Raw genomic sequence first — 27,648 nt, 5'->3', positions numbered from 1 at the left:
AAGTCAAAATATCCTGAAAAATATGCACACACACAATAGGAAAAAATGCTAATTTTACCAAGAGACAGACTGGAACCTCTAGAGCTGTCAAGCAATACCTCCAACACTGCTGTCCATTCTTTATTTTATGATTTTGAAGAAAGAAAAACAAATCTTCAATAAAAGATGTCTTAACTACAAAAGAAAACCGCTTACCCTGAGGTCTCCAGTTCCCGGGAAATATTCTCCATATTTATGAAATGACACTGTCATGACACGGTCTGTTGTGTAAAAAGCTTCTTCCACCCCATCTCCATGGTGAATATCAATGTCAATATACAAGACCCTCTGATGATACCTATGAAGTAGCAAGAACATTACAAAACAATACACAGTCCCCTCTGCAATTAATAGCTCCCTGGCAAAGATGAGTAAAAACGCATAAAAAAATTACCGTTTGATAAAATACTTTCATCTCACACTGAACAAAATGAGAATTCCAAACTTTAATATAAGTAAATTTATTAATGAGGAAAAATAATCCCTCATCAAGAAATATTTTAACAAAACCAAATGTGCCATAATTATTGGCACCCCTAGAAACTCTTATGAACAATGTGTAACAGAATATTTTTTTCCCCCCATTTACATCTTAGTTTTTTAAGCTGATTAGAGTTTCAAGAAGTATTGCATGACTTCCTGTGTCACTGTGGTATAAATATGAGGTTGCACAGAGGCCAAATTCCCTTATTCATTAGTCAATATGTGAAAGATAAGAGAACACAAAATTTAAGTGAAGGAAAAGTGTATTTTGACCTTCACTTGTCAGGGAATGGGTATAAAACATAACTATTTGCTTGAAAGATCCTACATCTACAGTTAGGGTAATAACTGGTAAAGTTTAAATCAACAGGAACTGTGAGAAACTTGCCTGAAAGAGGACCCAAGTTTATTTTGCCCCCATGTCCTGTGAGAAGGATGGTATGAGAGGTTAAAAAAATCCCCAAGGATCATTGCTGGAGAAATACAGAAAAAGTAGCATTTTGGAGTCACCAAGTCTCAAACTACCATCAGATGCCACCTTCATTCCAACAAATTATTTGGAAGGCATGCCAGAAAAAAAGTCTTTGCTGTCAGCACCTGCAATTTGATAAATGCTACTGGAATGCTGATTTGAACCATACTTTATGGTTAGACAAAGCAAAAGTTCGCTTTTTGTCAAAAAACACTCAAGGTGGGTTTGATATAAAAAGAAGGATGGCTAAGCAGAAGTGAACCTTATCTCCACTTTCAAGTATGGTGAAGTCTCTGGAATGTTGTGGGGCTATTTTGTTTTCTACAGGCCCTGGGAGCCTAGTTAGTGTACATGGCATTATGGACTCCATGAAACACCAGGAAATTTAAAACTGGCTGCCTATGCCAAAAAACTAAAACTGGGTTGTCGTTGGATCTTGCATCAGGACAATGATTCATAAAATATGTCCAGATCAAATAAAAATGTTTAAAGGAACACAAAAATCAAGCTTGTGCCATGGCTCTCTCAATGTCTGTGCCTAAAACCCATTGAAAACCTGTGGTGTGAGCTGAATAGAAGAAAGGACCTAGGACCCTGGATAGTCTGGAGAAACTTTGTAAAGAGGAATGAGCTCAGGTTGCCTGCTCTACATGTCTCAATCTTATAGGAGAAGAATCTGTACAACCTCTCTTTGCCAATAAAACAGCACAAAGTAATAAATGCATATATGCCAATAATTGTGAAACATGGTTTTGGTTAAAAAAAAAAAAAAAAAAAAACATACTTAATGAGGATTTCTCTCATTTTCGTCAAAGTGATATTAAGGTAATTCACCAAAAGATGAATATTTTACTCATCTTTCTCAGGACTGCCAATAATTATGGAGGGAATTGTATACATAAAATAAAACATTACAATCTCCTTCCTATACACTACATATAAAATACCAGGTGTAATCAAATTTGAGTAAATATTTATAGTTCTCTTTTTACACTTCATGTTTTTTAGTTCCATGATTTGCCTTAATGCATTAATATACACAATTAGAAATAAAATATATACTGGATTGCAAATGTTTGAGCACCCCTGCTTAAAATGCGTGCTATTATGAACAGTTAAGTGAAAAGAAGTGGAACTGATCACCAAAAGGCTTAAAGTTAAAGATGCCACATCTCTATAATGTTTTAAGCAAGATTACATTTTTACTTTCTCTTATATGTTAGTAAAAAATGATATGCGGTTAATGTTAGCGTATTTGATAAAGCTGTGTCAGGGATGTGAATCTAAAAAAAATAAAGGGATGCCACCTAAGGAACAGTAGCACCGCATTGACGCTAGGTGCTGCCAGTTGGCAAAACCGAGCTGAAAACTTGCGTATGCTATGGTTAGAGCTGGCATGAGAATGAGCATGGCTTTACACCAAGTTTAGTTTTTATACATGTGAGCGTGGAAACGGGCGTACGCAACATTTTTGTACCTCCGCACCGTTTAAACACGAGGCCCCAGGTGTTTACTGTAGTAGCTTCTACCAAAGTGCATAGGTACAGCAAATTGATGCCATACAGGTCTCTATAATATGTATTCATCTTCAATAAAAATATTTTATTTATATTATGTTATTTTAATATTTTACTGGAAATACCTACCTATATTCTTGCACTCATTGAAAACAACATTTATATTACTAGAGACTAATGAGAAAAAAATGTTATTAATCTATTGGTAACACAGACAAAAGAAATCTACAAAATCTTATAACAGTGGAACCCTCTATTTGCAATTGTAATTATTTTAACCAATCGAGCAGATTGCAGTGTGCAATTGTCAATGCGCAACCGTTTTCATGTAGGTAATTACACCTTCTTCTACTCAACAGCTTTTTAAGTACATATATTCGCCATTATCAGTCATTTTGTCAGTTCACGCTAGTGAGTCAGCAATATGTTATTATTCTGCAAAACAGGCTTTATTATACCACTGTTTTTCTTTTAGATTGCGACGTTTTACCTTTTATAAGTGAACAGGATTTAACTATTTGGTAAGTACATTTCAATTTATTCATATTCACCTTTATTTTTATAATAATTGTTTAATATATTAATTTGATTTTGATGGTTCTTTAATGTACCTAATATAAAAATATAATCCTTGTCTTGTGGTTTACTCCTCAAATATCCATCCCTATATCGGAATATACGAGAAAGTCTAGGGGAGGCCATGCCGATTTTTTATTTACATCATTCACAGGTAAAAAAAAAGTATCAAAAAAATGAAAAGGGCCCGAAGCGAAAGTTCTGGCACCCGACATGTTCAGTACTTAGTAACACCCTCTTTGGCAAATGTCATAGTTTGTAAACACTTTTTATAGCCAGCTAACAGTCTTAATTATTACTTGGGGTGTTTTCGCACATTCGTCCATGCAAAAGGCTTCTAATTCGGCAAGATTCTTGGGTCGTCCTGTATGCACTGCTGTTTTGAGATCTATCCACAGATTTTCACAAATGTTTAGGTTGGAGGAGTGTGAGGGCCAAGGCAAAAATTTCAGCTTGCGCCTCTTAAAGATGCTCTTGAGGTGTGTTTTGGATTATTATCCTGTTGTAGGACCCATCTTCTTTTTAATTTCAGCTTTTTTTACAATGGTGCAATGTTTGCTTTTGAATTTTCTGGTATTTATTTGAATCCATTCTTCCCTCTACCAATGATATGATCCCTGTACCACTGGCTGCAACACAAGCCGAAAGCATGATCGATCCACCCCATGCTTAATATTTGGAGAGGTGTTCTTTTCCTGGAATTCAGCACCCTTTTTTCTCCACATATACCTTTGCACATTGTGGCCAAAAAGTTCTATTTTAACTTCTGGAATACATAAGGCTTGTTTAGATGTTCACTTGCAAACTTTTTCTTTTTCTTCTGCTGACTTTACCACGAAGGCCATATTTGTTTGGGTGTCAATGCATAGTAGAACAGTGCACCACCACGCCAGAGTCTGTTAAATCTTCCTGAAGGTCTTTTGCAGTCAAATGCAATCCAACAAGCAGTTTTTATGTAAAGCTTTCTTGGTCTTCCAGAACTCAACTTCACCTTTACCATTCCTGTTAACTGCCATTTCTTAATAACATTAAGAACTGAGGAAACAGCTGTCTGAAAACGCTTTGCTATCTTCTTGTAGCCTTCTCCTGCTTTGTGAGCATCAATTATTTTATTTTTCAGAGTGCTAGGGAGCTGCTTAGAGGAGCCTATGGCTTCTGATTGTTGGGACAAGGTTTGAGGAGTCAGAATTTATACAGCTTTGCAATTTGCATCACCTGGGGTTTCCAAATGATGACTGTGAACAAGCCATATTCCTAACGAGCTAATGAAGGTCTGAGACCTTGGTAAAAGTTATCTCAGACCTCAAAAATCTTAGTGTGCCCAATCTTTTGCATGGCTCTCCTTTCCTTTTTTCACCATTCAATTTTACAAAATAAAAACAATACAGTAATCTTGCATAATGCTGAAAAAAATGTTTTATCTTTAACTTTATGCCTTTTGGTGATCAGTTCATTTTCTGCTCACTTAACTATTCACAGTAACAGACATTTTAAGCATGGGTGCAAACTTTTGCATTCCACTGTAGATAACATATAAATCCTTTCTTTCCTACAGACAGACAAACCCTACTTTCTTCCACTGTATTCATTTTCTGTAAATTAGAACCCACTAGCTTTCAATAAGTGATTTTTTCCAAATTAAAATCTTCAGATCACTTGTTTACAAAAGATGAAGAGTAACAAACCAAATTAGCACCTCCTGCCTGAAACAGATATTTAAATCACTTAAGTAGCAGCTGAAATCAAACAAGCAGGCTAAACACAAGGATTCTCCAGTTGCAAGACACGATGATCACAATTCTATTGCAGCGGAAGTGCACTAAAGTCAATAAGGACCATCCAAATATTAAAACTTCAATAATAGCAATTATGTGATTAAGCCTGATGCAAAATGAAAGGTAAAAGGATAAAGTTTCACAGGGGCCAAGACTCAAAACACTGCTAATTTGCAAGGTCCCCAAAATGTCTATGAAAATTAAACTGCAATATTTAACATAATTACCAATGATTTCATAGATTAAATAGTATTTAATTCTCATTTTATACTGTAGCATTTCAAAAAAGTTAAAGTCAGTCAGTGGATAAAAGAATCAAGATATGTTTAACAGAAGAGCAGAGTACCTCATAAGTAACAAGTGAAACAAGTACAACTCAACTTAAATTCAACAAATGAGGAATTCATACTAAGTTGCTAAGTAGTAATTTACTCTTACAGTTATTCTATGACTTACTTTAACAATTCAAGGATTGCAAGTACAATATCATTAACATAACAAAATCCAGAAGCTTCTGATTTCTTAGCATGATGTAATCCTCCAGCCCAGTTGACAGCAATATCGGTTTGTTGCTTGTTCAGTTTAACTGCTCCAGCTAGAAAAGAAAAGATCAATGATTATTCTTAAGCAATTTTAAAAATAGGAAAAAACTTCAGTGAAGGAAAAAATAGGCTTATGTTGAAAAGGTGACAGATTTTTACACACTGAAACAGGTAATGTGCAAATGTGTGCACTATGCTGTAAAAACTGAAAAATTATAATACTGATGAAAGTAATAAACACATTATAGGATGGCAATGACTTTTTTCTCTACATAAAATGATAACTAAGAAACCCAAATAAATAATTCAAAGAAAGCTATACATTCTTACCTACTGAGCCACCAGCAGACAGCTGGCAGAATTCAAAAAGACCATCAAACACAGGGCAATCCTCTCCTACATTAACTGAAAACAGAAGGAGGCAAAAAAGATCCATGTATACACAAAAAAGAAAAAAATTGAAACATTCTAGCTAAAGTATGTTAAAAAAACATTTAATAAGTTAGTGAGAGGATCTGAGGTTTCTTGTCTTACTACATTAAAAGATCAAATGTAAATTATTCAATTTTCAAAGGGTCATTACACACACTAATTTTTTAAAATCCATTTATTTCAATTTTTCATGGTGTTGCCATCACCCATTAATGCGAACAAAGTGTATTTATTTAACAAACAATGTTGGAAGACAGTCATTTTTACCCTTTGTCAAATATATATACACAAAAACACTTTAAGAGGTTTTATTTATCCAGTTCTCATGTATAGTAAAAGTCGAGAAATAATGCTTTACCCCGTTTTAATAAAACTAGAAGCTTATGTGAGGGAAGCTTTTTGCTAACGAATATATAATTCTCCAGGCATGCTTTACAAACAAAAACAAAGCAACTAAGCCAATGATGCATACTGCACTAATTTGAAGCCATGTATCAGAAACTACTCATCTGGGAAAGGTTACCAAAAAGGCACTGGAGGTTTCAAGAACATTGTAGCATCCAAAATGGATAAGTATGAAACAACCACAACTCTTCTTTGGGTTATCTGCTTGGCCAGACTGAGCAGTCAGGGAGAGGGGCTTTAATAAAGGCCCACTCACAACTAATCATTTTTCTAATGTTTTAGTGTTAGACTACAATGCTCCTAAACAGCTTGAAACGTTATTTGCCATTGTATTCAATGACACTTTTCACACCTAAGCATTTTAGCAGGAAAGGGCTTTGAAAATTCCTGCATGGAGCATTTTCAGCCAATTGCTTGTTCCATTGAATCAAAAGTAATGCTTATAAAACTCTGGTCGAATAAAACAAAAGTACATTTTGAAAGCATTTTTACAGAAAGTCAGTGCCACTGAAGCAGCTCACTGAAACAGAAAAAAGGGCAGTGTTGACATGCAAATACATGCTTCACTCATCTAGCAACATCTATTAAAGGACAGATTAAGGTACTCGCATCATTTGCAGCCAAATGAGAAGAACGCAACAAAAGTTATAGATATGCATTTAGTTTTAATCAGGTAAAAGTTTGATACAGATGTTTGACATACAGGAGAGTGGTAACAAAGAGATGACATTTCTTCCACACACCATCAATGTATGGGATAAACGTGTTTCACTCATGCATTTCTGGATTGAGTGGTATTAGTTAGTGTGAGTATTACTTCCAATTTTAAAAGTGAAAACTGGAAATATGTCAGTAATACTTTTCAAATAATATGTTTAGTTCTGTATGAAGTATATAACATTCATCCCCTTTTGAAATCCACTATCTGAGTCCCCAGGTGAACATGGGCTGCTGCAATGCAATGATCATACTCTTTCGAAATGCATTCAGCAAATAACTAAATGATAGGCTTGGGTAAAAATAATGATTTTCCGATTAATCATTCTTTTTCATTTAAACGATTCAATATTGATTCTTAAAGTGTCAAGATCGATCTTGTAACTCTCTATCCTCCTCAAATACTATATGTAGATTTTTGCATCCAGTCCAGTAGATGTTGCTAATACACTTGGATAACTGGACAAAAGCAACATCATATGTAGGCTGTGCAACTCAGAAGTTAAGTATTGTTGTAACACATCAAATTTGAGAAATCATTTATCCCTACATCACCCATAAACAATCTCAGTCGACATTCAAATGAGTAGAGTCTAAATCTACACTGGAAATAGCATTTAGCTCCAACCTTCACTAAAATAAAATCACTCAAGTAACAGTAGATAATTTGGAGACACAACAATCACCTCAAAACATAATGCCTCACTCACACATGCAAATAATGTAAATAATTTTTTCCCTACTAAACACTTCTTTGAAAATGCTTCAAAAAAGCCACTGAAAAACTTGAAAAATGCTAAACAAATGCTCAAGTGTGAGTGGGCCATTGGTGAGGTAACCAAGAACTGAATTGTCACTCTGGCTGAGCTCTGAAGAAACTGTATGCGACACTTCCAGAAGGACAACCACACTGCAACACTCCACTAATCAGCTTTATGGCACAGCAGTGAAACAACACATTGAAGCCTGCAAAAAATGAATGACTCAAACTATGAGAAAACAAGATTCTTTGGTCTGATGAAACCAAGACTGAACCTCAATGGCCTCAATTCTAAGCATCACATTTGGAGGAAAGTAGGCATAGCTCATCGCCTGAGCAACTGAGCAAGAACATTCCAAGAGGTGGCAGCATCATGCTATGAGGTTATTTTACAGTTGTAGGGACTGGGATACTAGTCATGGTGGAGGGAAAGCTGAACAGAATAAAGTACAGAGATATACTGCTCCACAGCTCTATGGGCAGAAGGTTCACTTCTCAACAGGATAATGACCCTAACCACTAAGCAAAGATAACACAGGAGTGGCTTAGGCTCACCTCTTTGAATATCCTCAAGTGGCCCAGAGCCAAGACTTTAACCCAATCGAAAATCTTTGGATAGACCTGAAAATAGCTGTCTATTGACATTCTCCATCCCACATGAGAGTAAGAGAGGATCAGCATAGAAGAATGGAAGAAAATGGGTCTTGTTCAGAAAGCGGAAACCACTTGAGACAGCCTTCCCCTCGCCCAAACACTAACCTTAAGGTCAATAAAATAGGTCCCTGATGTGAAGTCATTATTTTAAGGCTAAAATGATAGCAGAAATGTGAAACCTACTTATATACCTAATCTTAATTATTGTGAAACAACCAAATGGTGACCGCTTTCTGAACAAGAGCCGAAGAAAATACACAAATCCAGGTGTGTGTAGCTTGTTGCATCATATCCAAGATGACTCTAGGCCATTATCACCGCCAAAGGTGTTTCCATGAAGCACTGAATAAAGGGTCTGAATATTTGTATCAATGTGAACTCTAGTTTTTATTTTTGATACATTTTGAAAAATTTCTAAAATCTTGTTTTTGCGTTGTTACCCTGGGTTACTTAGTATTACTTGATAAGAGAAAAAAATTATTTAAGTGATTTTAGCACAAAGCCACAAAATAACAAAATGTCTAAAAATTGAAGGGATCTGAATGCTTTCTGAAGATGCTGTATACTTGAGCACACTAATTGCAAGATTTAAAAAAAAAATTGTAAAATTGGTTTATTTTGTATTTGTTTACCATAATCAAGAAACAAAAGCTGGTGTCCTTTTTTTTCCCTCTCCACATGACTAATCTGTTACGTGAGTAAATGGCCTGTCTTTGTTGTAAAGGCTCCTTTAAATTAATTAATCTAAGCCATAACATTTGTAAACCGATTCCTTCTTAATATATAGATTGTTTTTTAAAATAACAAAATATTCTCAAAATCCAATTCATTGTCATGAAGTGCCAGAGCAAATTCCTTAAGTACTGGGCACAAGGCAGAAAACAGCCTTGCACCCTCATGCATACATCCACACAGTGCAACTTTGGAGCAGCCAGTTACTTAATTGAGGAGTCCTCTTAGTTGAGTCTAAAGTCAAAAACAGCTCACTATTCTTTTGTCTTCAATTCCCTGAAGATACTACTTAGATTCAAATCTTGTATTGTTTTCTCTGTTGTAACTGGTTAACATGGAAATCTTTTCATGTATTTCAATATTTATGAAGGTCGCACTACATGTAAAAATTTTATACAATACTGAATTTTTTTCATTTGATATCATGGTTAGTCAGCAAATGCAATACTTTAACTGAATAATATAGGGTAATTAAACAATGTTTCCAAAAAATATCCAGTGTCAATCTCCAATTTCAGACATCACACTTAAAAAAAAAAAAAAAAAATACAGAAACTTTATAAATTAACTACTTACACCTCTGCATCTGTTTACTGTACTCTGACATATTGTCCGGACGAATTGATCTTAGAAACTTGATGTAGTCATCACTGTGGTATTTAGTCATTTCATCTGCATTGGCTTTATGTGGACGCTAAAAGATCAAGGAACACACATTTATTGGGCTTTAATGATAAAAAGAAAAGGACATGCAAAAAAATCCATTTATTATGAAGGTTGTACAGGTCATCCTAGATAACAACACTCTTATGACCTATAAGTATCTTCATCTGAAAGTGCTGAATAATCACTTTTAGTACAGATCATCATTAATCATAACCTTACTTTCTTAAAATATTTTACATTTTTTTCTTAATATTTTTAAATTACATAATATTGCTGACCAGCTGAGAGCACAAACATGTAGAAACTAAGTACAACTATAATTATCTGTTGATTTGTAGTATAATGAAAGAGCACAATAAAGTCTTCCTGGGGGCCTGAAGCTTAACTTGTACTTCTGTGTGTAGGACAGGAAAATCTCAGGACTAGGTGCACATACATACCTACATCCATTAAGGACCAATTTGTAGTCACCAATCAATCAAATATAGGTATTTGGGATGTTGGAAGAAAATCTGAGTACCCAAGTGACCTACTTACAGACAGAAAAGTAAACTGAATTACATAAGTGACCAAACCAGTGAGATAAAAGAAGAATTTGCAAATGCAACACAGATGATAAGCAGGCACATGATTCAAACCCTGAATGCTAGACCCAGGAGGGGATAGCTATACCTCCTATGCAAACTATGGCATTAATTTTCATCTTTAAAGTTATAAAAAAAAAAAAAGAAAGAAAAAAAAAGATACAGTATATATATATATATATATATATATATATATATATATATATATATATATATATATTATATATACATATATTATATATACATATACACACACACACACACAGTCACTATTTGACTCACTGACTGACAAGATAACCTAAGGAAAAACGTTCTTGACAAATGGATTCATCTCATGGGCCTGAGGCCCAGAAATATCCAACCTCAGTGGGAATCAAAACAAAACAAATGAAAAAAAGTGTTAATCTTTCACATGTAATAGTCAGAAGTCACCATCTTACTACTGGTCTACGCTAGTTGTTGAACAGCACAAATGTTAGCTGATCATACTGCAAGTCAATTGGATTGGGATTCAAGCGTTTTTTGTCTTTTTTTGTATACAAAAATGCTGCAATCCTCTAATCTGAGCAGGTTAGCCAACAATTAACAAACAACTTCCTTCATTCAATGGACTACGGAAGGCCTCTGTACCAACGGGAAACATAATATGCAGAGATTGCTGAGGTTCACACTACTAGCTGACAGTGCAGGAAGCTTGTGGTTGGTTTTCAGTTATATTGTAAAGTAATTTTTTTTTTTTTTTAATTTGCTATAAATTACAACTTCATATTTGCAGAACAGCCTAAAACCAGAAATGCCTTATCTTGTAGACTCAATAAATTAACCAATGACAACAAAAAGTCAAAGTTATTAATTAGATTAACTCACTCAATCAAGTGTTCTCAATTGTGCTTGTTCTCTTTATCATATCCTCAATAACACTGGCTTAGCAACATTGCATAATCTCCATTTTTTTGAGACCGCTCCAGCTCAGCTGTAGTCTTCATTCCCTTATCATTTTTCTTATTATGTGCAAATCCTAATGAAAGCATTTAAAGCCAAATGTTTCACATTGCATATTAAGTAAGTAAATGCAGGTGACCACTGATGTTTGTCCTTTTAAAAAGAAAATGTAAAATTTACTGATTATGTGAATTTCATGAATTCACTTTCACATGCACAGAGTGCAATGTAGCTGTTATATATAAGCTTGACCAATACTCCTCCATTATATAAAAAAAGCAAATCTTGTTTCAAATGTTATATGAAATACTAGCTGTGTTACCTGGCTTCACCCTGGAAATTTTCTTAGACAATGGGTGTCGGTTTTAGTGCCAAAGGTAAACTTTTCTGTACATAATATTTTTCTTTGTTAATTGTGGCAATTATACTTCAAAGACACATGATATTCTATATGGTGTTCCACAAGGATCTATCCTAGGTCCGCTGCTCTTTTCGATGTACATGCTTCCATTAGGTCAGATTATTTTGGGGCATAACGTGAGTTACCACAGTTATGCTGATGACACACAGCTGTATTTGTCAATAGTGCCTGACAACCCTGACACTCTTGATTCACTGGCACAATGTCTTACTTGTGTTTCTGAATGGATGAGTAGTAATTTTCTCAAACTAAATAAGGAGAAAACAGAAATTTTAGTGACTGGCTATAATGAGGTTATTAGAAATAAACGTGATGCATTAGGATTAAAAGTCAAGATGGAGGTAAAGAATTTAGGGGTAACTATCGATTCTGACCTAAATTTTAAATCACATATTAGTCAGATTACTAGGACAGCATTTTTTCACTTAAGAAATATAGCAAAAGTTAGACCTCTTATAACATTGCAAGATGCTGAGAAACTAGTTCACGCTTTTGTTTTCAGTCGGCTAGATTACTGTAACGCACTCCTCTCAAGACTACCCAAACAAAGACATCAATTGATTGCAACTAGTGCAGAATGCAGCTGCAAGAATCTTAACTAGGAAAAGAAAATCCGAGCACATCTCTCCAGTTTTGATGTCACTACATTGGTTACCTGTGTGTCATATAGAATTGACTTTAAAATACTGCTTATAGTTTACAAAGCTTTAAATTATTTCACTCCGTCCTATATTTCAGAATGTCTTTCACCTTACACTCCAAATCGTAACCTTAGATCTTCAAATGAGTGTGTACTTATTATTTTGAGAGCTAAACTTAAAAGAAGTGATGAGGCGCCCTTCTGCTGTTATGCACCTAAAATCTGGAATAGCTTGCTAATAGGAATTTGCCAGGTTGATACGGTGGAGCACTTTAAAAAAATTGCTAAAAACTCATTATTTTAACATGGCTATCTCATAGCTTCATTTTAGTTTAATCCCGATACTCTGTATATGCATTTAATTATCAATATCATTCCTAGTGGCTCCATAATCCGTAGGCCTACTAACCCCTACTTTCTCTTCTGTTCTTTTTCCAGTTTTCTATGGTGGCAATCTACGCCACCACCACCTGATCAAAGCACCGTGATGTCCCAACATTGATGGATTAAAGGCCAGACATCCACATGCCAGTCATCATCAAGTTCTTCCATGTGAACCCTGAATACAATGAGGAATGATTGTGAGTTCTTTGATGTTAGGTAGAATGCCTAGAGGGGGGTGGGAGGTCTCGTGGCCTAGGAACCCCTGCAGATTTTTTTTTTTTTCCAGCCGCCTGGTGTTTTTTTTTTTTTGCTTTTTCCCTGGCCATCGGACCTTACTTTTATTCTATGTTAATTAGTGTTCCCTAATTCTATTATCTTATTTATTTCGTCTTTTTTCTCTTTCTTCATTATGTAAAGCACTTTGAGCTACATCATTTGTATGAAAATGTGCTATATAAATAAATGTTGTTGTTTTTTGTTTTTTCTAAATGGAGTACAGGCAGGTGAAGTTGATCTGCAGTAGAAGAATATAGTGTGTGACCTTAAACTGGTCACCCCAGTTTTATATAATATTGCAGGTATTTAACCACCACCCCATTCTTTGAATTATACGTATCTACAACCCAATCTGGCTTGAAATGTTATGCATTTCATACTACAGCATATGGTCAAGAGTAAGAATCTTGGCTTTGCCAAATATTCCGTCTTCCACTTCACTGCTCATTTGTCACGAAGCTTGCCAATCCATCTCTTTATCCCTTACAGGGCACTTATTTCACTTGTCGTCAGCCCCATTTCTTTGTGTGATTACAGCCACAGCTTTGTCAGTGGTGTTCTTTTGCTTACAGTATTAATTTGCATTAACTGCAAGCTCCATTTCTCTGTGCTATTACTTGTTATAGAATTATTATTAACAAATTAAAAAAAAACAAAAAAAACACAAGTTGGATATTTTTTTATTTTCTATAACATTACCAGAATCAAATATGTGAAAGCCCTTGAGATTTTGGGGTATTTAGTTTTCTCCTTATCTTTAAAAATCGATATATCAAAATGTCCTTAGCAGATACTATATCTACTGCATTAGATACACCCTACAGTCAGATTTCAGTTTTTTAACTGAATGGGAAATTTTTTGTTAATGAGCGAACAAGGGAGTCAGTCAACTGTACAACTGGAAATCCACAAAGAGTGAAAATGAATTAAGTATCTTAAAGTAGCCCTGAATTTTACTTGAACTGAGTCCCATTTAAGTGCAAGTAAAATTCAAGGCTAATACTAAAAGTGCCTGAATCGTGGTTATCCAATAAAAACGCCATTAACAGACATTTCGACATGAACCCAGCGTATGCAGGCTTGAAAAGAAGAACATACACATAGTAAATAAAACTTTATGAGCGACATCTTCAGAACCCCATCTCATTAGCCCTGTACCCCCAACACCCATCTACCTTCCCCTCCTAATTTGCTCTATATTGCCTTGGATTCCTGTATGTCTAATCATTTTCCTCTGATGATGATTCCTGATAACAGTTGAAAGCCCAGGAATAAAAAACTAATTTAACATAACTGATTCATATTCTCCCTTTGTGGATTTCCAGCTACAAAAATGCTAACTGTATCACCATATATATTTTCATAGGTCTGAATTGCAATCTGATTATTTGGATGGCTACCTACCAGGTAATGTTTGTGGTTGGTCAGCCAGTCGGCAAACATCCGCCTTGTTCTCTCAGTTGCGAGAAGCCTGATGAGCCCCAACTAAGGCAAAACACATTTTGTGTACTCTCTTTGTATTATTTGGCAAGTACTGTATCACATATTCATGATCTGCTTCTTATAACTGATAGGCCCACCAAAAAAATAACACAGCTTACCCCTGTTGCCCTGCCAGTCATAATTTGAATATAGGACTTGAGAGTTCTGATCTCTGTCTCCCTGAATCAAAGAAATGGCCATAACATTTCAAGACACTTTGGAATGCCTCCTCAGGAAACATCTGTCTCATTTCATCAAATTTCCCTGAAAACAAGGAAGAGATTTACAGCACGACTCAAACGCGGGAACGAAGGTAAATGACGTTAATTGTTGAGTGTCTTTTAATACTGTGTTAGCATACATATTAACACATGTGCAATTAAACGTGTGCATTTACGGGGTGATTTCTCAGGCTTAAAAGCTCGCCTTTTATTAAAAAGGTAAATGCAAACTGTTTTCATTCTGAAGGGCACAAACCACGTTGGATTTCAGCCGTTAAACGCGCAAAAATGTCGGTACACCAGATAAATAAGCGCAACATATTAGCAGTTGTATTGTATGCTTAAAATACATTTAGAAATGTGTTAATCGTTAACTAATAATATGGGATGGTGTTTTTCGACTCAGCTACAGATGCCGATGGAGACCAGAACTGCTTTGGAAAAATATGAACACCTTGGGGCCGATCTGGAAGAAGGTAGCGCAGCGCCTTGATTTAAACGATTCCATGTCTTGATGGGTTTGCGTAGCTTATTGTCAATATCTTTACACCTGTTTTTAAGACTTTTTAAAACAGCCAAATGGGGCTATGCATACAAACTTAAAAGGTTTAAATAAAACAGAAATATATACCTTTATTTTTACTTCCTTAACTTGTGGAGGGTGTATCCTGTAGCAAAGCCCTAACTTTTTTCATGATAGCCCCTTTCAGTCAATAAGCCTTAAAAACAGGTGTAAAGCTAAACTTGCAGCACCACTATTCAATTACACTTGCCTAACGCCTCTCCTAAGGGGAGATACTGTGGGATCTAGGCATCAGTCAAAGCACCAATCACAGGCCCAATTAGAAAGCGGGAAGCTGTGATTTGTCGTCTCCCTCCCATGTAACAATCACAGCCAGTGTTACAACACACTATTTATGTATGTATATATGTATATATGTGTGTGTGTGTGTGTATTATATATATATATATATATATATATATATATATATATATATATATATATATATATATATATATATATATATGTATATATAGATATGTATGTATATGTATATATATGTTTACATAACCTCTTCAACACACTACTTCTCTGCTGCGAAGCGCGAGTATTTTGCTAGTTTAATATAAAAGAAAAAAGAACCAAATATTATGACTGATAACACTGCTATTATGATCCACATGGTACAGTTTACGCAATTACTTGACATCAGCTGCTTTTCCCACATGTTCACTTTGGTATAGCAGGCTGAGCAAGTGAGGTGTGATGTATACTTTTTTCACCTTAGCAGTACAGCTAGCCATGTGCTTAAAGAGAAGCAACAATTATTGGACTTGCCAACACACAAACTTGTGATTGATGCTGTGAAGTGATGTAATAGAGCATTGGAAAGGTTTTTGGAACAGCTGCTGGCCAGCCATCTCTGCATACTGTATACATAGTGAGGCTGCTCCCGGTGGGACTGGCATGCAGCATGCTTGTCTGCAACACATCTGCCCAGTCATTTTTAATTTAGTGAGAGGCGATTGTGATGTCAGAATCTGCTGCCCAGGATGTTCAGCTGTCACAAGTTAAGACTGCTGGAGCTCAGTGGGGCATACACACACAGAGTCATGGTTATGATTTCAGACCGATTACATCTTGTCTGAAGAAGGGGCCTGAGTTGCCCCGAAAGCTTGCATATTGTAATCATTTTAGTTAGCCAATAAAAAGTGTCATTTTGCTTGACTTTTCACTACATTCATAATGGCTAACATGGTACAACACCCTAGTACTACAAACCTACCCATGTAATGTTATCTGCATTTGCATAGTTAGATGTCTGCACCCCAAGCTCTGTCTCTGCCCCATCCTGTGTCCTGCAGCAAGAGCTAGTCATTAAAGTGCTTTTTTCCGTAGAAAGCCTTAACAGACACATTAGCGACAACTACTGCATCAGAAGCAAAAAAAGAAGAAAAGCAAAAATCTACATATAGTAATTAAGCAGGATAGAAATTCACAGAAACCATCTTGACACTTTAAGAATTGATATGAATTATTTAAATGAAAATAAAGATTAATTGTAAAATCAATATTTTTACCCAGGCCTAATCCTGGAATTGTGACACACCAACACTTCTGCCTACGGTTAATTTGAGGATCACACAGGAGATTTGCCGCTTTTGCATAAACAGCCTGAAAAGCCTCCACCGACTTCTTCTCATTAGGAAAAGCAAGGAGACTCTCAATTCTTTGTTTGCAGTGAAGAACATCCATAGCCCTTTGCTGCACAATGTCAAAGACCGCATCAGTTTCTGGGGAGTTATGTACGTACAGTATGTGTTCAACATAGAAGAAAAAAAAAAAAAAACCTCAAAATCCTCCAGTGCCCTTAAGAAGCCTTTAGCAGCATTGCGTTTGTTCCCATCTACTATGGTCTCATCTTTGATAATCTTTTCAAAAGTCTGCAGGAGCCCATCATAGTTGTTCACCACAGTGCTCACTATTCCTGATGTAAAGTTCCACCAAGTAGGAGTGTTTCTGGGCAACCTTGAATACCCTGTAGACTCGAGAAAAGAAATCCTCTTGGTAGATTAAAAAAAAATGTGGCAAACACAGAGAGAGATTAAAAAAAAATACTCCTGATTCAGACAAGCATTTTGCCCCATGAAACAACGGTTCAGTTTGTGTGCATAGCAATGTACAAACATTGCACTGGAGGCTATTGCTTTAAGTTTATCACGAAGTCCATTCAGGGAGGAAGCCATGACAGCAGCCACGTCAAAGGTTTGAACCACAAGTTTTTCTTTGTAATTGTAGCCCTACACGTTTTCATTTAGACAGGCTTGGCATCTCACACCTTGAAACATCAAAAAAATACAACCAATCGCTCCTGATTTTGACCTGTAGTATCGACATATCAAACTATGACAGACAGTTGTGCATGACAGTTGTCTCATCTACTTGCCATGTAAAAAGTGAGCAGCTTAAAAGTGACCTTTGATTTCAGCAACAACAGTGGCTGCAATAGCAGAAATCAAATTATTTTTGAATGGAACGAGACATGCCAGAAAACACAGAAGATGACTGGAAGTGTTTGGCCAAGACAGAATCTCTGTAGTTCCCCTTGTTAGCAGATTCACTACGGTCATCATGCCCTTTGAATGCAAGCTCTTGATGGCCAAGCAGTGAAGTGATGTCAATTAGGCAGTTAAAAAAGGCCATATTTTTTCACTGTTTCATTGTGTTTGGATGCAAAAACCATCACTAACTGCATGTTCTAATCTGACCCTACCAAGACAACTTAACCTTGCACATGAACTCATGTGTTTATTGCTTTTCTCGTGTCTTCTGTATGCCCTGTCAAAAGTGGTCAGATCCCCAAACCTAGTTTTTGACCAAACAACATAAGATGGGTTCATTAAGAAGCATGATCAACAGTACATTCTCTTTGTCACAGCTCTTCCAGTTGTCGTGGAGAAATCCACATCAGAAAAGAAAGAAAAAAAAAACAAAAAAAAAACACATAGTGTCTCTGGATAAGCAGTCAGAATAGACTTTATTGCAAAGCACATAAAACCATAGCAGTGCACATAAAGCCTGTCTCAGTTTAATGAAGTGAGCCCCCTGCTCGGGGCGAGCCTCATATTTATTACAATTTTTATCTCAAAATATCCCATTTTACACAGTTTCTCATGATAATGACCTCGCTCAATACCTTTTTTTTCCATAACAGTTACCTGTTCCTGTGGACTTTCTCACAACCTTTACCTTGCCCCGCAGACTTTCTCATAGCAATCTCTTTCCCAGTAGATCTTCTCATAACAATATTCCTTCCTAGTCCACACACTCTCATAACTGTCACTTTGGCTCGAAGGACATACATGCTGGAGATGAGCATCACCCAATTACTCTTCCTATATTCCTAATCCTGGGCTGTTAAAGACTGATGGCCTTTTGATTAATCAATTCAAACCATTAAGTTGGAATCAGGATGACCCACATGTGAAAACTGGACTGCTCAACTAATAATTGCTTATTTCACCAACATCCCTTAAGGCTAAAATCATAGGCAGATGTACCGGCAAGTGGCAGCATGCACCTTCACTGACATGGGCTAAGCTGTGGATGGCCTTGAGCAGACAAGCATAGTACTTCCTGACCGCTTGGAAGAAAAAAAATTGCAACATAAATTAACTCTTACATAGCTTAAGGCTAGGTAGTATAATATACGTTGCTGTAGCTTAATTAGTTATTATATTGATTCATGAGGAAACACTGACATATAGACTTAAATGCTATCAAATATACTGTATATTATATATATATATATATATATATTATATATATATACAGTAATCCCTCCTCCATCGCGGGGGTTGCGTTCCAGAACCACCAGCGAAATAAGAAAATCCGCGAAGTAGAAACCATATGTTTATATGGTTATTTTTATATTGTCATGCTTGGGTCACAGATTTGCGCAGAAACACAGGAGGTTTTAGAGAGACAGGAACGTTATTCAAACACTGCAAACAAACATTTGTCTCTTTTTCAAAAGTTTAAACTGTGCTCCATGACAAGACAGAGATGACAGTTCTGTCTCACAATTAAAAGAATGCAAACATATCTTCCTTTTCAAAGGAGTGCTGTCAGGAGCACAGGATGTCACATAAATAGAGAAAACAATCTCTAGCAAACAAATCAATAGGGCTGTTTGGCTTAAGTATGCGAAGCACCGCGGCACAAAGCTGTTGAAGGCAGCAGCTCACACCCCCTCCGTCAGGAGCAGACAAAGAGTGAGAGAGACAGAGTTTGTTTTTCAAGCAATAATCAATACATGCCCTTCGAGCTTTTAAGTATGCGAAGCACCGTGCAGCTGCACAAAAGATAGCAACGTGAAGATAATCTTTCAGCATTTTTAGACGAGCGTCTGTATCGTCTAGGTGTGCGAACAGCCCCCCTCTCAATCCCCCTACGTCAGGATCACAGAAAGTCAGCGCAAGAGAAAGAGAAAAGTAAGCTGGGTAGCTTCTCAGCCATCTGCCAATAGCGTCCCTTGTATGAAATCAACTGGGCAAACCAACTGAGGAAGCATGTACCAGAAATTAAAAGACCCATTGTCCGCAGAAACCCGCGAAGCAGCGAAAAATCCGCGATATATATTTAAATATGCTTACATATAAAATCCGCGATGGAGTGAAGCCGCGAAAGGCGAAGCGCGATATAGCGAGGGATTACTGTATAGTATTCACAGCGCATCATTTTTCCAAATTTTGTTATGGTACAGCTTTATTCCAAAATGGGTTAAATTAATTTTTTCCCCTCAGAATTCTATACACAACACCCCATAATGACAACGTGAAAAAAGTTTACTTGAGATTTTTGCAAATTTATTAAAAATAAAAAAAACTGTGAAAGCACATGTACATAAGTATTCACAGCCTTTGCTATGAAGCTCGAAATTGAGCTCAGGTGCATTCTGTTTCCCCTGATCATCCTTGAGATGTTTCTGCAGCTTAACACTAGAATTACCAGAGTCTACGAAAAAACTCGTAGATCCGGCCCACCTTGAAACCGTTCTCACCTCTCTTTTGTCTTCTAAATGTGCCGATTAAGAGGAGCAGCGAGCAGCCGGCTATTCCATCCTCCACCGTCGCAGAACGTTCACTAAGTTTTCCTAGCTCATGCCTTGTTTGATTACCTGGGAGTGACTGAACTGCTGGAGTTTTAGAATAGAAATAATAAATCGCCATTTGGAATACATGCATTTCATGCGTGTTCCGTTTCTACAGTAATCTGTGTAAACACATTGCTAAAACAGAAACTTTTTCATATTTTAGTAATAAATGTTACAAAATGTAGGCATAAACTATAGAATGTGTAAAGCCCGAGTTCCTAAGATCAAATAAACACTTCCACAAAAGCTTCACACACCATATAACAGCTTCCGTGGCGTAGCGCGCTAAGATTTGCCTCTCAGACCGAGTAGCTTTTCTCTGCCTCACAAACATGAGTTCAATTCCCCGCTGGGGATAAAGTGTTACTTCTTTTTTTTCTTTTTAACCTCAAACGGACATAAAATTTGTAAATTGGTATGCACTGTCAGTTATATTTTCATGTGGGATGCTCCTTTTAAAATATTTTTTTAACAATTGAGACTGCAATTAACATGAACAACTGTCCTTATAACTTATTTTTTTCAAGATCCATAACACACAGACAGACAGAGCACTGCGTAATACAGAGACAGACAGGCAGAGATATACAAACAAACAGGGAAGGCACGTGTACTGAAAGAAAAAAAAAAATCAACATGCGCGTTGTTTCTGCAGCACTGAATAAGCTCACCCGCTCTAACATCACCCCTCCCCCGATCTGGCTCTCTAACTAACAGCGCAAGTACAGACGCAAACCAAGTGTAATCAAGAGTCCTGGTTCGATCCCCACTCACTCCTATATTTGCCGTTTTCAGTAGTAAGCTGCTCTTTTTGTTAATATTATACAGTACACACATGCACTTGATTTGTGTCTGTACTTGCGCTGTTATTTAGAGAGTCAGATCGGGGGTGAGGGGTGATGTTAGAGCGGGTGAGCTTATTCAGTGCTGCAGAAACAACGCACATGTTGATTTTTTTTTTTTCTTTCAGTACATGTGCCTTCCCTGTTTATTTGTATATCTCTGCCTGTCTGTCTCTGTATTACTCAGTGCTCTGTCTGTCTGTGTGTTATGGATCTTGAAAAAATAAGTTATAAGGACGGTTTGCTGACTTGGAGCACCACTGCCTTACTGTGCCACAGAGACGCGAGTTCGATTCCCAGCTTTGAAGAAAGTGTTTTTTTTTTCCTCAAACGGACATTGAATTTATAAATTGGTATGCACTGTAAATCGTTAACTTTAAAATGTCAATCGCGGTTATTTCTGTTGATTAATTCATGCTTTTTTACTTAGAGTCAGAACAGGAGCTTTTTCAGCTTATTTAGCTTCTGATCTGACTCAAACAGCGCCAGTATAACTTCACACCCAACCTGACGCTGTTCGTTTTCAAATAATATTGCATTACTTCGACGATGTTTTCTGATTGGTACTATTCTCGTCATAAAATGATTTCTTCAAAACGTCACATATATTTGTCTCTTTCTTTTTATAAAATGTGCATTGTAGCACTCAGCAACTGGCCACCTGCATGTTCTTGCGCACACTAAATCAGACAGCGCTATATGCAATCATCAGATTCAAATGTTAACAGTTATATTGCACAGAATGGAAATCAGCAGTTCTTAGCATTCCACCTACTGTAACTTGCTTTCTTTTTTCTTCGGTTATAGTCTTGAATAAAAGTGCACTTGTTTTGTTATACTTTAACATCAACATATGTTCCTGTGTTTGAGCTACATGGGCATGCTCAAAAAATACACGTATAATGCCACGAAAAGTGCATGCAGACACTTCAGTTCGCAAGCATTGGTACGACAATGCAGTCACAAGTACACTGCAGAGCTTTAGCGCGTCTTTATGTGAAAACAGCATTAGATGGGGAGTGTCTGATGATTGCATATAGCGCTGAAGTTACTGCTCTTTACTATGCTTTCCTCTGCATGTCCTGGAGTACAAAAGAAACAGCATACAGCAACACGTGGGGACTGGCAATACTGGGGGAAAAAAAACACACGGTCGTATGTATCGTGATACACTGCAGAACTATAGCGCGTCTTTATGTAAAAACAGCAGTGTCAGGTGGGGGGCGGTAGGGATGGATCCTGAACACGACTGAGACAATGAAAAGTGAATTTTAAAAAAATAAAGCTAACCTTTACAAATATCATAAATTACACCGGCTGTTACAGACTGAAATCAAATGTATCATTTTATTCTAAAATAGTGAAAATAAGAACACTTCTCAAATGGGAGTTGTGCAGGATCGAACTCATGACCTCCTGATTCCCAGTCAGCGACTGATACTGTTACGCCACGGAAGCAGTGATAGTTAAATCATGTCAATGTCTCACACTAAGGCAGGTTTTTTTGGCGGTGGCTTTTTTTTGTACCTTTTGTGAAAGTGTTTCTTTGATATTTGGACTTCAGGCTTCATACTTTATATAGTTTATGCCTACATTTTGTCATTTGCTACTAGAATATTGTAAACCGTTTCTGTTTTAACAATGTGTTTACACAGATTACTGTAGAAATGAAACACATATGAAATGCGTGTGTTCCAAATAACAATCTTATTATTTCTACTCTAAAACTCCACTTCACTCCCAGATAATCAATCAAGGCATTAGCTGGGAAAAGCTTGTTTACGTTCTAAGTCGTTGGAGGGGATGGAATAGCCGGCTGCTGGCAGCTTGTCTTTATCAGTACATTTAGATGACAAAAGACGCTGGCAGAGAGGTGAGAAAGGTTTTAAGAAGCGATTTAAGGTGGGCCGGATCTACGAGTTTTTTCGTAGGCTCTGGTAATTCTAGTGTTAATTGGAGTCCACCTGTCGTAAATTCAGTTGGTTGGACATGATTTGGAAAGGCACACACCTGTCTATATAAGGTCCCACAGTTGACAGTCCATGTCAGAGCACAAACCAAGCATGAAGTCAAAGGAACTGTCTGTAGACCTCCGAGACAGGATTGTCTCAAGGCACAAATCTGGGGAAGGTTACAGAACAATTTCTGCTGCTTTGAAGGTCCCAATGAGCACAGTGGGCTCCATCATCCGTAAGTGGAAGAAGTTCGAAACCACCAGGACTCTTACTAGAGCTGGCCGGCCATTTAAACTGAGCGATTGGGGGAGAAGGACCTTAATCAGGGAGGTGATCAAGAACCCGATGGTCAGTCTGTCAGAGCTCCAGAGGTCCTCTGTGGAGAGAGAACCTTCCAGAAGGACAACCATCTCTGCAGCAATCCACTAATCAGGCCTGTATGGTAGAGTGGCCAAACGGAAGCCACTGCTTAGTAAAAGGCACATGGCAGCCCGCCTGGAGTTTGCCAAAAGGCACCTGAAGGACTCTCAGACCATGAGAAAGAAAATTCTCTGGTCTGATGAGACAAAGATTGAACTCTTTGGCGTGAATGCCAGGTGTCACGTTTGGAGGAAACCTGGCACCATCCCTACAGTGAAGCATGGTGGTGGCAGCATCATGCTGTGGGGATGTTTTTCAGTGGCAGGAACTGGGAGACTAGTCAGGATAAAGGGAAAGATGACTGCAGCAATGTACAGAGACATCCTGGATGAAAACCTGCTCCAGAGCGCTCTTGACCTCAGACTGGGGCGACGGTTCATCTTTCAGCAGGACTACGACCCTAAGCACACAGCCAAGATATCAAAGGAGTGGCTTCAGGACAACTCTGTGAATGTCCTTGAGTGGACCAGCCAGAGCCCAGACTTGAATCTGATTGAACATCTCTGGAGAGATCTTAAAATGGCTGTGCACCGATGCATCCCATCCAACCTGATGGAGGTGAGGTGCTGCAAAGAGGAATGGGCGAAACTGGCCAAGGATAGGTGTGCCAAGCTTGTGGCATCATATTCAAAAAGACTTGAGGCTGTAATTGCTGCCAAAGGTACATCGACATAGTATTGAGCAAAGGCTGTGAATACTTATGTACATGTGATTTCTCAGTTTTTTTATTTTTAATAAATTTGCAAAAACCTCAAGTAAACTTTTTTTTACGTTGTCATTATGGGGTGTTGTGTGCAGAATTCTGAGGAAAAAAATGAATTTAATCCATTTTGGAATAAGGCTGTAACATAACAAAATGTGGAAAAAGTGATGCGCTGTGAATACTTTCCAGATGCACTGTATGTGTATATATCCATATCTATATCTATATCTATATATATATATATATATATATATATATATATATATCTATATCTATATCTATATCCATATATGTATATATACGCACACACACACACACATACACTAATGTGAAAGCCTGTAGAAGCTGACAGCTGTCCTGTTGGGCAGTAGCACGTAGCCTCCCACTGTCTCTGACCTGCTAGAACACAGGCCAAGCTGCTGGGAATGGAAGCACTAGCCTGTACTAATCAACTCTTAAACACCTATACACAATACGTTTTGCTGTAACTCGATTGTCTAAGGTATTGATAAGCCTTAATATACATTTAAATGCCATCTAAAATGTTTATATGCTAATGTGAGGGTTTGCTTTAGTTTTCTTAAAATGAAAGCATGTGGAAGTTTGTTTAGTCCGTCAGTCGGAAACCTCAGCAGCTGTATTCCCAAAACAAAAGTCTGACTGCTCAGTTCCCTTAGAGAACACGTCCTTGATTCACGGTAGTTCAAAACAGCAAGTGAAAAGACAGGCAGGCTGCAAAAGACAGAGGCCTAGCAGCCCTTATGCTAAAATAAATGGTGACCTTTCAAGGTACTTCAACCATAAGCTTTTAATAGCTAATAGCTCTAAATCTAATAATAAGGCTCATTGATCCTTCATCTAAATCCATAATACAGTCAGCCTGCTCACCTTGTTTAAATGGTTAAAAAGATCAGTTATTTTTCCCTGACTTGTGAACCAAATCAATTTTAGGCGTTGATCTGCCCTACTGTTTAATTCTGAGACTCTCCTCAAGAGGGAGACGCTGCTCCTTCCCTCTCTTTCTACTTGTAATTGCCTGTGCTGCTCCTGCAAACTACACTGTACACCTGCTATGCTGGTACTGCAGTGCAGCAAATTCTTATTTTCTCCATCAACAGCTTTCTGACTGCTCAGAGACAGGTCCTTTCCTCTTTTGTGTACCTTCTGCCCATTAAACAGAACTGGACTTTTGAGCTCTTTCAACTGTTTTCCATCAGCTCCTCATTCTCCTCTCTGCCCCCAAGAGCTCACTGTGATTCTTCATTTGCCTAACCCTCCACTCCATTAGTAAGCACACAGTTCGGCAGCACTACAGCCATATACATAGAATTCTGACTTTTGAGCCCAGTCATTACAATACATTAAGTACCTGAACCTTTTCAAAATAGGAATGTTTCAAAGAAACAAGCAAAATAAATCAGGGAAACAAAAAACACTTCAAAATGTTACTGGGAGTTAATAAATATTATTAGTAAAATAAACAATTAAGAGTATATACAATGCATATACTACAACTGGGATGAACATTATATACTATGGTATTTGCATTGTACTTTACAGAACCAAAATGATTAGGCTTGAAAAGTTTGCTTTTGTGTCTGTTTATCAAAAAAAGTTTGGAAGAGCATTCTTTGCAAATTTGCATTGTGTGAAAATGCTGCACTTGTTAACCAAATGAAATACAAGATCATAACTTTTCCTACTTTTATTGTAAACACCATTTCATAACTGCTGAGCTCTGAGCCGATAAATGCGCGGATAAGTATTTGATGTATTGCCTCATTTAGTGACACATGCCCTGTAACACCATTTACAAACAGGTGCTGTAATATCTTCAGGTTCAAATTTTTAATTTGCCTTTTAAGCAAAGCACTACCATATTTCACTTTGACTGCCTTGTTCATCAACAAGTTGGGGATTACTAGCATTAATAACTACAAAGCTCAGCTACGGTATTTTGGTTCTCTGTTGTCACAAAGACAACACTGCTTGCAGGTAATCAGTATGCCTCTTTGCGCTAGGTGTTTTTTTAAAAAACACAAAGCTATCTTTTCAGTAAACTTTTCAGGACTTACTAAAAAGATTTAAGTTTTCGGTGCAAGTCCTGATCATGAAACATCACAGCTTTTGAGGTTTGATTGATATTTCTGCCTGGGGATACTGAATTGGATAAAATACACATCGTGTTCAGCCTGCAATTGCAGAGTAAAGATCTCCCTGTGCATTTGCTGCATATTTCCATTGTTTTGCTAAAATAATCAAGTTTTGCATTCCAATTATACCCCCAAAGCACAGTTGAAAGACCTTCGGGCTCTAAGCCAAAACATGCCAAGTCAGTTATGCGGCTTAGTGAGAAACTAAATGCGCTAAATAAACTTTGTGCCAGAATGTCGTCAGCCACAAGTTTGGTATTAAAGAATTGACTAGCTGGCTAGAGAAATCGAGGCTGCTGATTTCAACATCGATTGCAGCCTCAACGTTAAACATCAACTTGCCTCTGCTATGCTACCATCCTCTGAGACCCTTAAGGATCTCAAGTGGCAGACAAAGCAGATGTCGCTGACAGATTACTTCAAGCAGGTGTGCTCTTCACAATGTCCAACACCATCTACCAGCCATGAAGGACAGAGTGCTGGAGGAGATGTTTTTTGCATGATGTCAATTGTATTTTGAGTAATTCACTTAATGGGTTATTTCATAGCTACTGTGTTATGAAAAGCGCAGATTGCCACAAATTGTGCTTTGTTACAAATAGTTCCTTGAAGAAAAGTGTATTTTGAGCAATCTCTAGTAAATGATTACAGTTTTTGGTGATCCCTGGGACCTAACCGTTCATTTCCCAAGTTTATTTTATTAACATTTGTTTCTTCGACTTTCAGGTAATTTCCTAACAATGTAACCCCCAGCGAAAGTTGAGGACTGACTTAATATACTGATTACAATTTTAAATTCGGAAAAAATCATAAAATGTCACTTGATCACAATTGTGTGTTTAACCAAGATAGCTCAGCAATGTCCAGTAGTCCCCATTGAATGTGACTGCGACATAACGTCTTAGCTAATCAAACTGCAAAGACCTGAGTGCTTCATATAGATCTTTAATATGCGATACAATTGTCCCATGTGAAGATAATGTGTAAGAATTGCCAGACCACTCGGAAAGATGTTTGTTAGCCCTGTATCTTAAATTATTTTTAAAGGTCTACAGTCAATTGTGATCCATTTTGTAACAAATATGTTACAAACATTTTTGTATAGTTTAGTTATAAACCGTGCACTAATCTGAGTGGTATGTGAAAAGACTTCAGAAGCAAACGGCTGCAGTGGTGGTATGGAGGCATGGCATGGGTG

The 27,648-nt window shown here is 37.2% G+C and overlaps 2 protein-coding genes across 4 annotated transcripts in view; both read right to left on the bottom strand.

The window, feature by feature from the left end:
- Positions 1 to 27,648, bottom strand: part of LOC127525858 (uncharacterized) — a 485,542-nt gene that overhangs the window by 72,466 nt on the left and 385,428 nt on the right. The window lies entirely within an intron of this gene.
- The window catches only part of LOC114664543 (histone deacetylase 1), a 681,169-nt gene that overhangs the window by 633,616 nt on the left and 19,905 nt on the right, over positions 1 to 27,648 (bottom strand). For all 3 annotated transcript variants that reach the window (XR_007933430.1, XR_007933431.1, XM_028818704.2), the window contains exons 3-6: positions 9,681 to 9,798; positions 5,735 to 5,809; positions 5,319 to 5,457; positions 196 to 337 (exon numbers count right to left, since the gene is read on the bottom strand). Coding sequence is in view for 1 of the 3 variants with exons in the window: in XM_028818704.2 (XP_028674537.1) it covers positions 196 to 337; positions 5,319 to 5,457; positions 5,735 to 5,809; positions 9,681 to 9,798 (474 nt within the window). In the remaining 2 variants the exon portion in view is untranslated. The remainder of the gene's footprint in view (positions 1 to 195; positions 338 to 5,318; positions 5,458 to 5,734; positions 5,810 to 9,680; positions 9,799 to 27,648) is intronic.

Source organism: Erpetoichthys calabaricus, chromosome 14 (assembly GCF_900747795.2).
Source record: "Erpetoichthys calabaricus chromosome 14, fErpCal1.3, whole genome shotgun sequence".
In the NCBI taxonomy this organism is placed as follows: domain Eukaryota; kingdom Metazoa; phylum Chordata; class Cladistia; order Polypteriformes; family Polypteridae; genus Erpetoichthys; species Erpetoichthys calabaricus.
The sequence above is the reverse complement of the archived record's forward strand: the minus strand, read 5'-3'. Positions and strand labels throughout refer to the sequence as shown.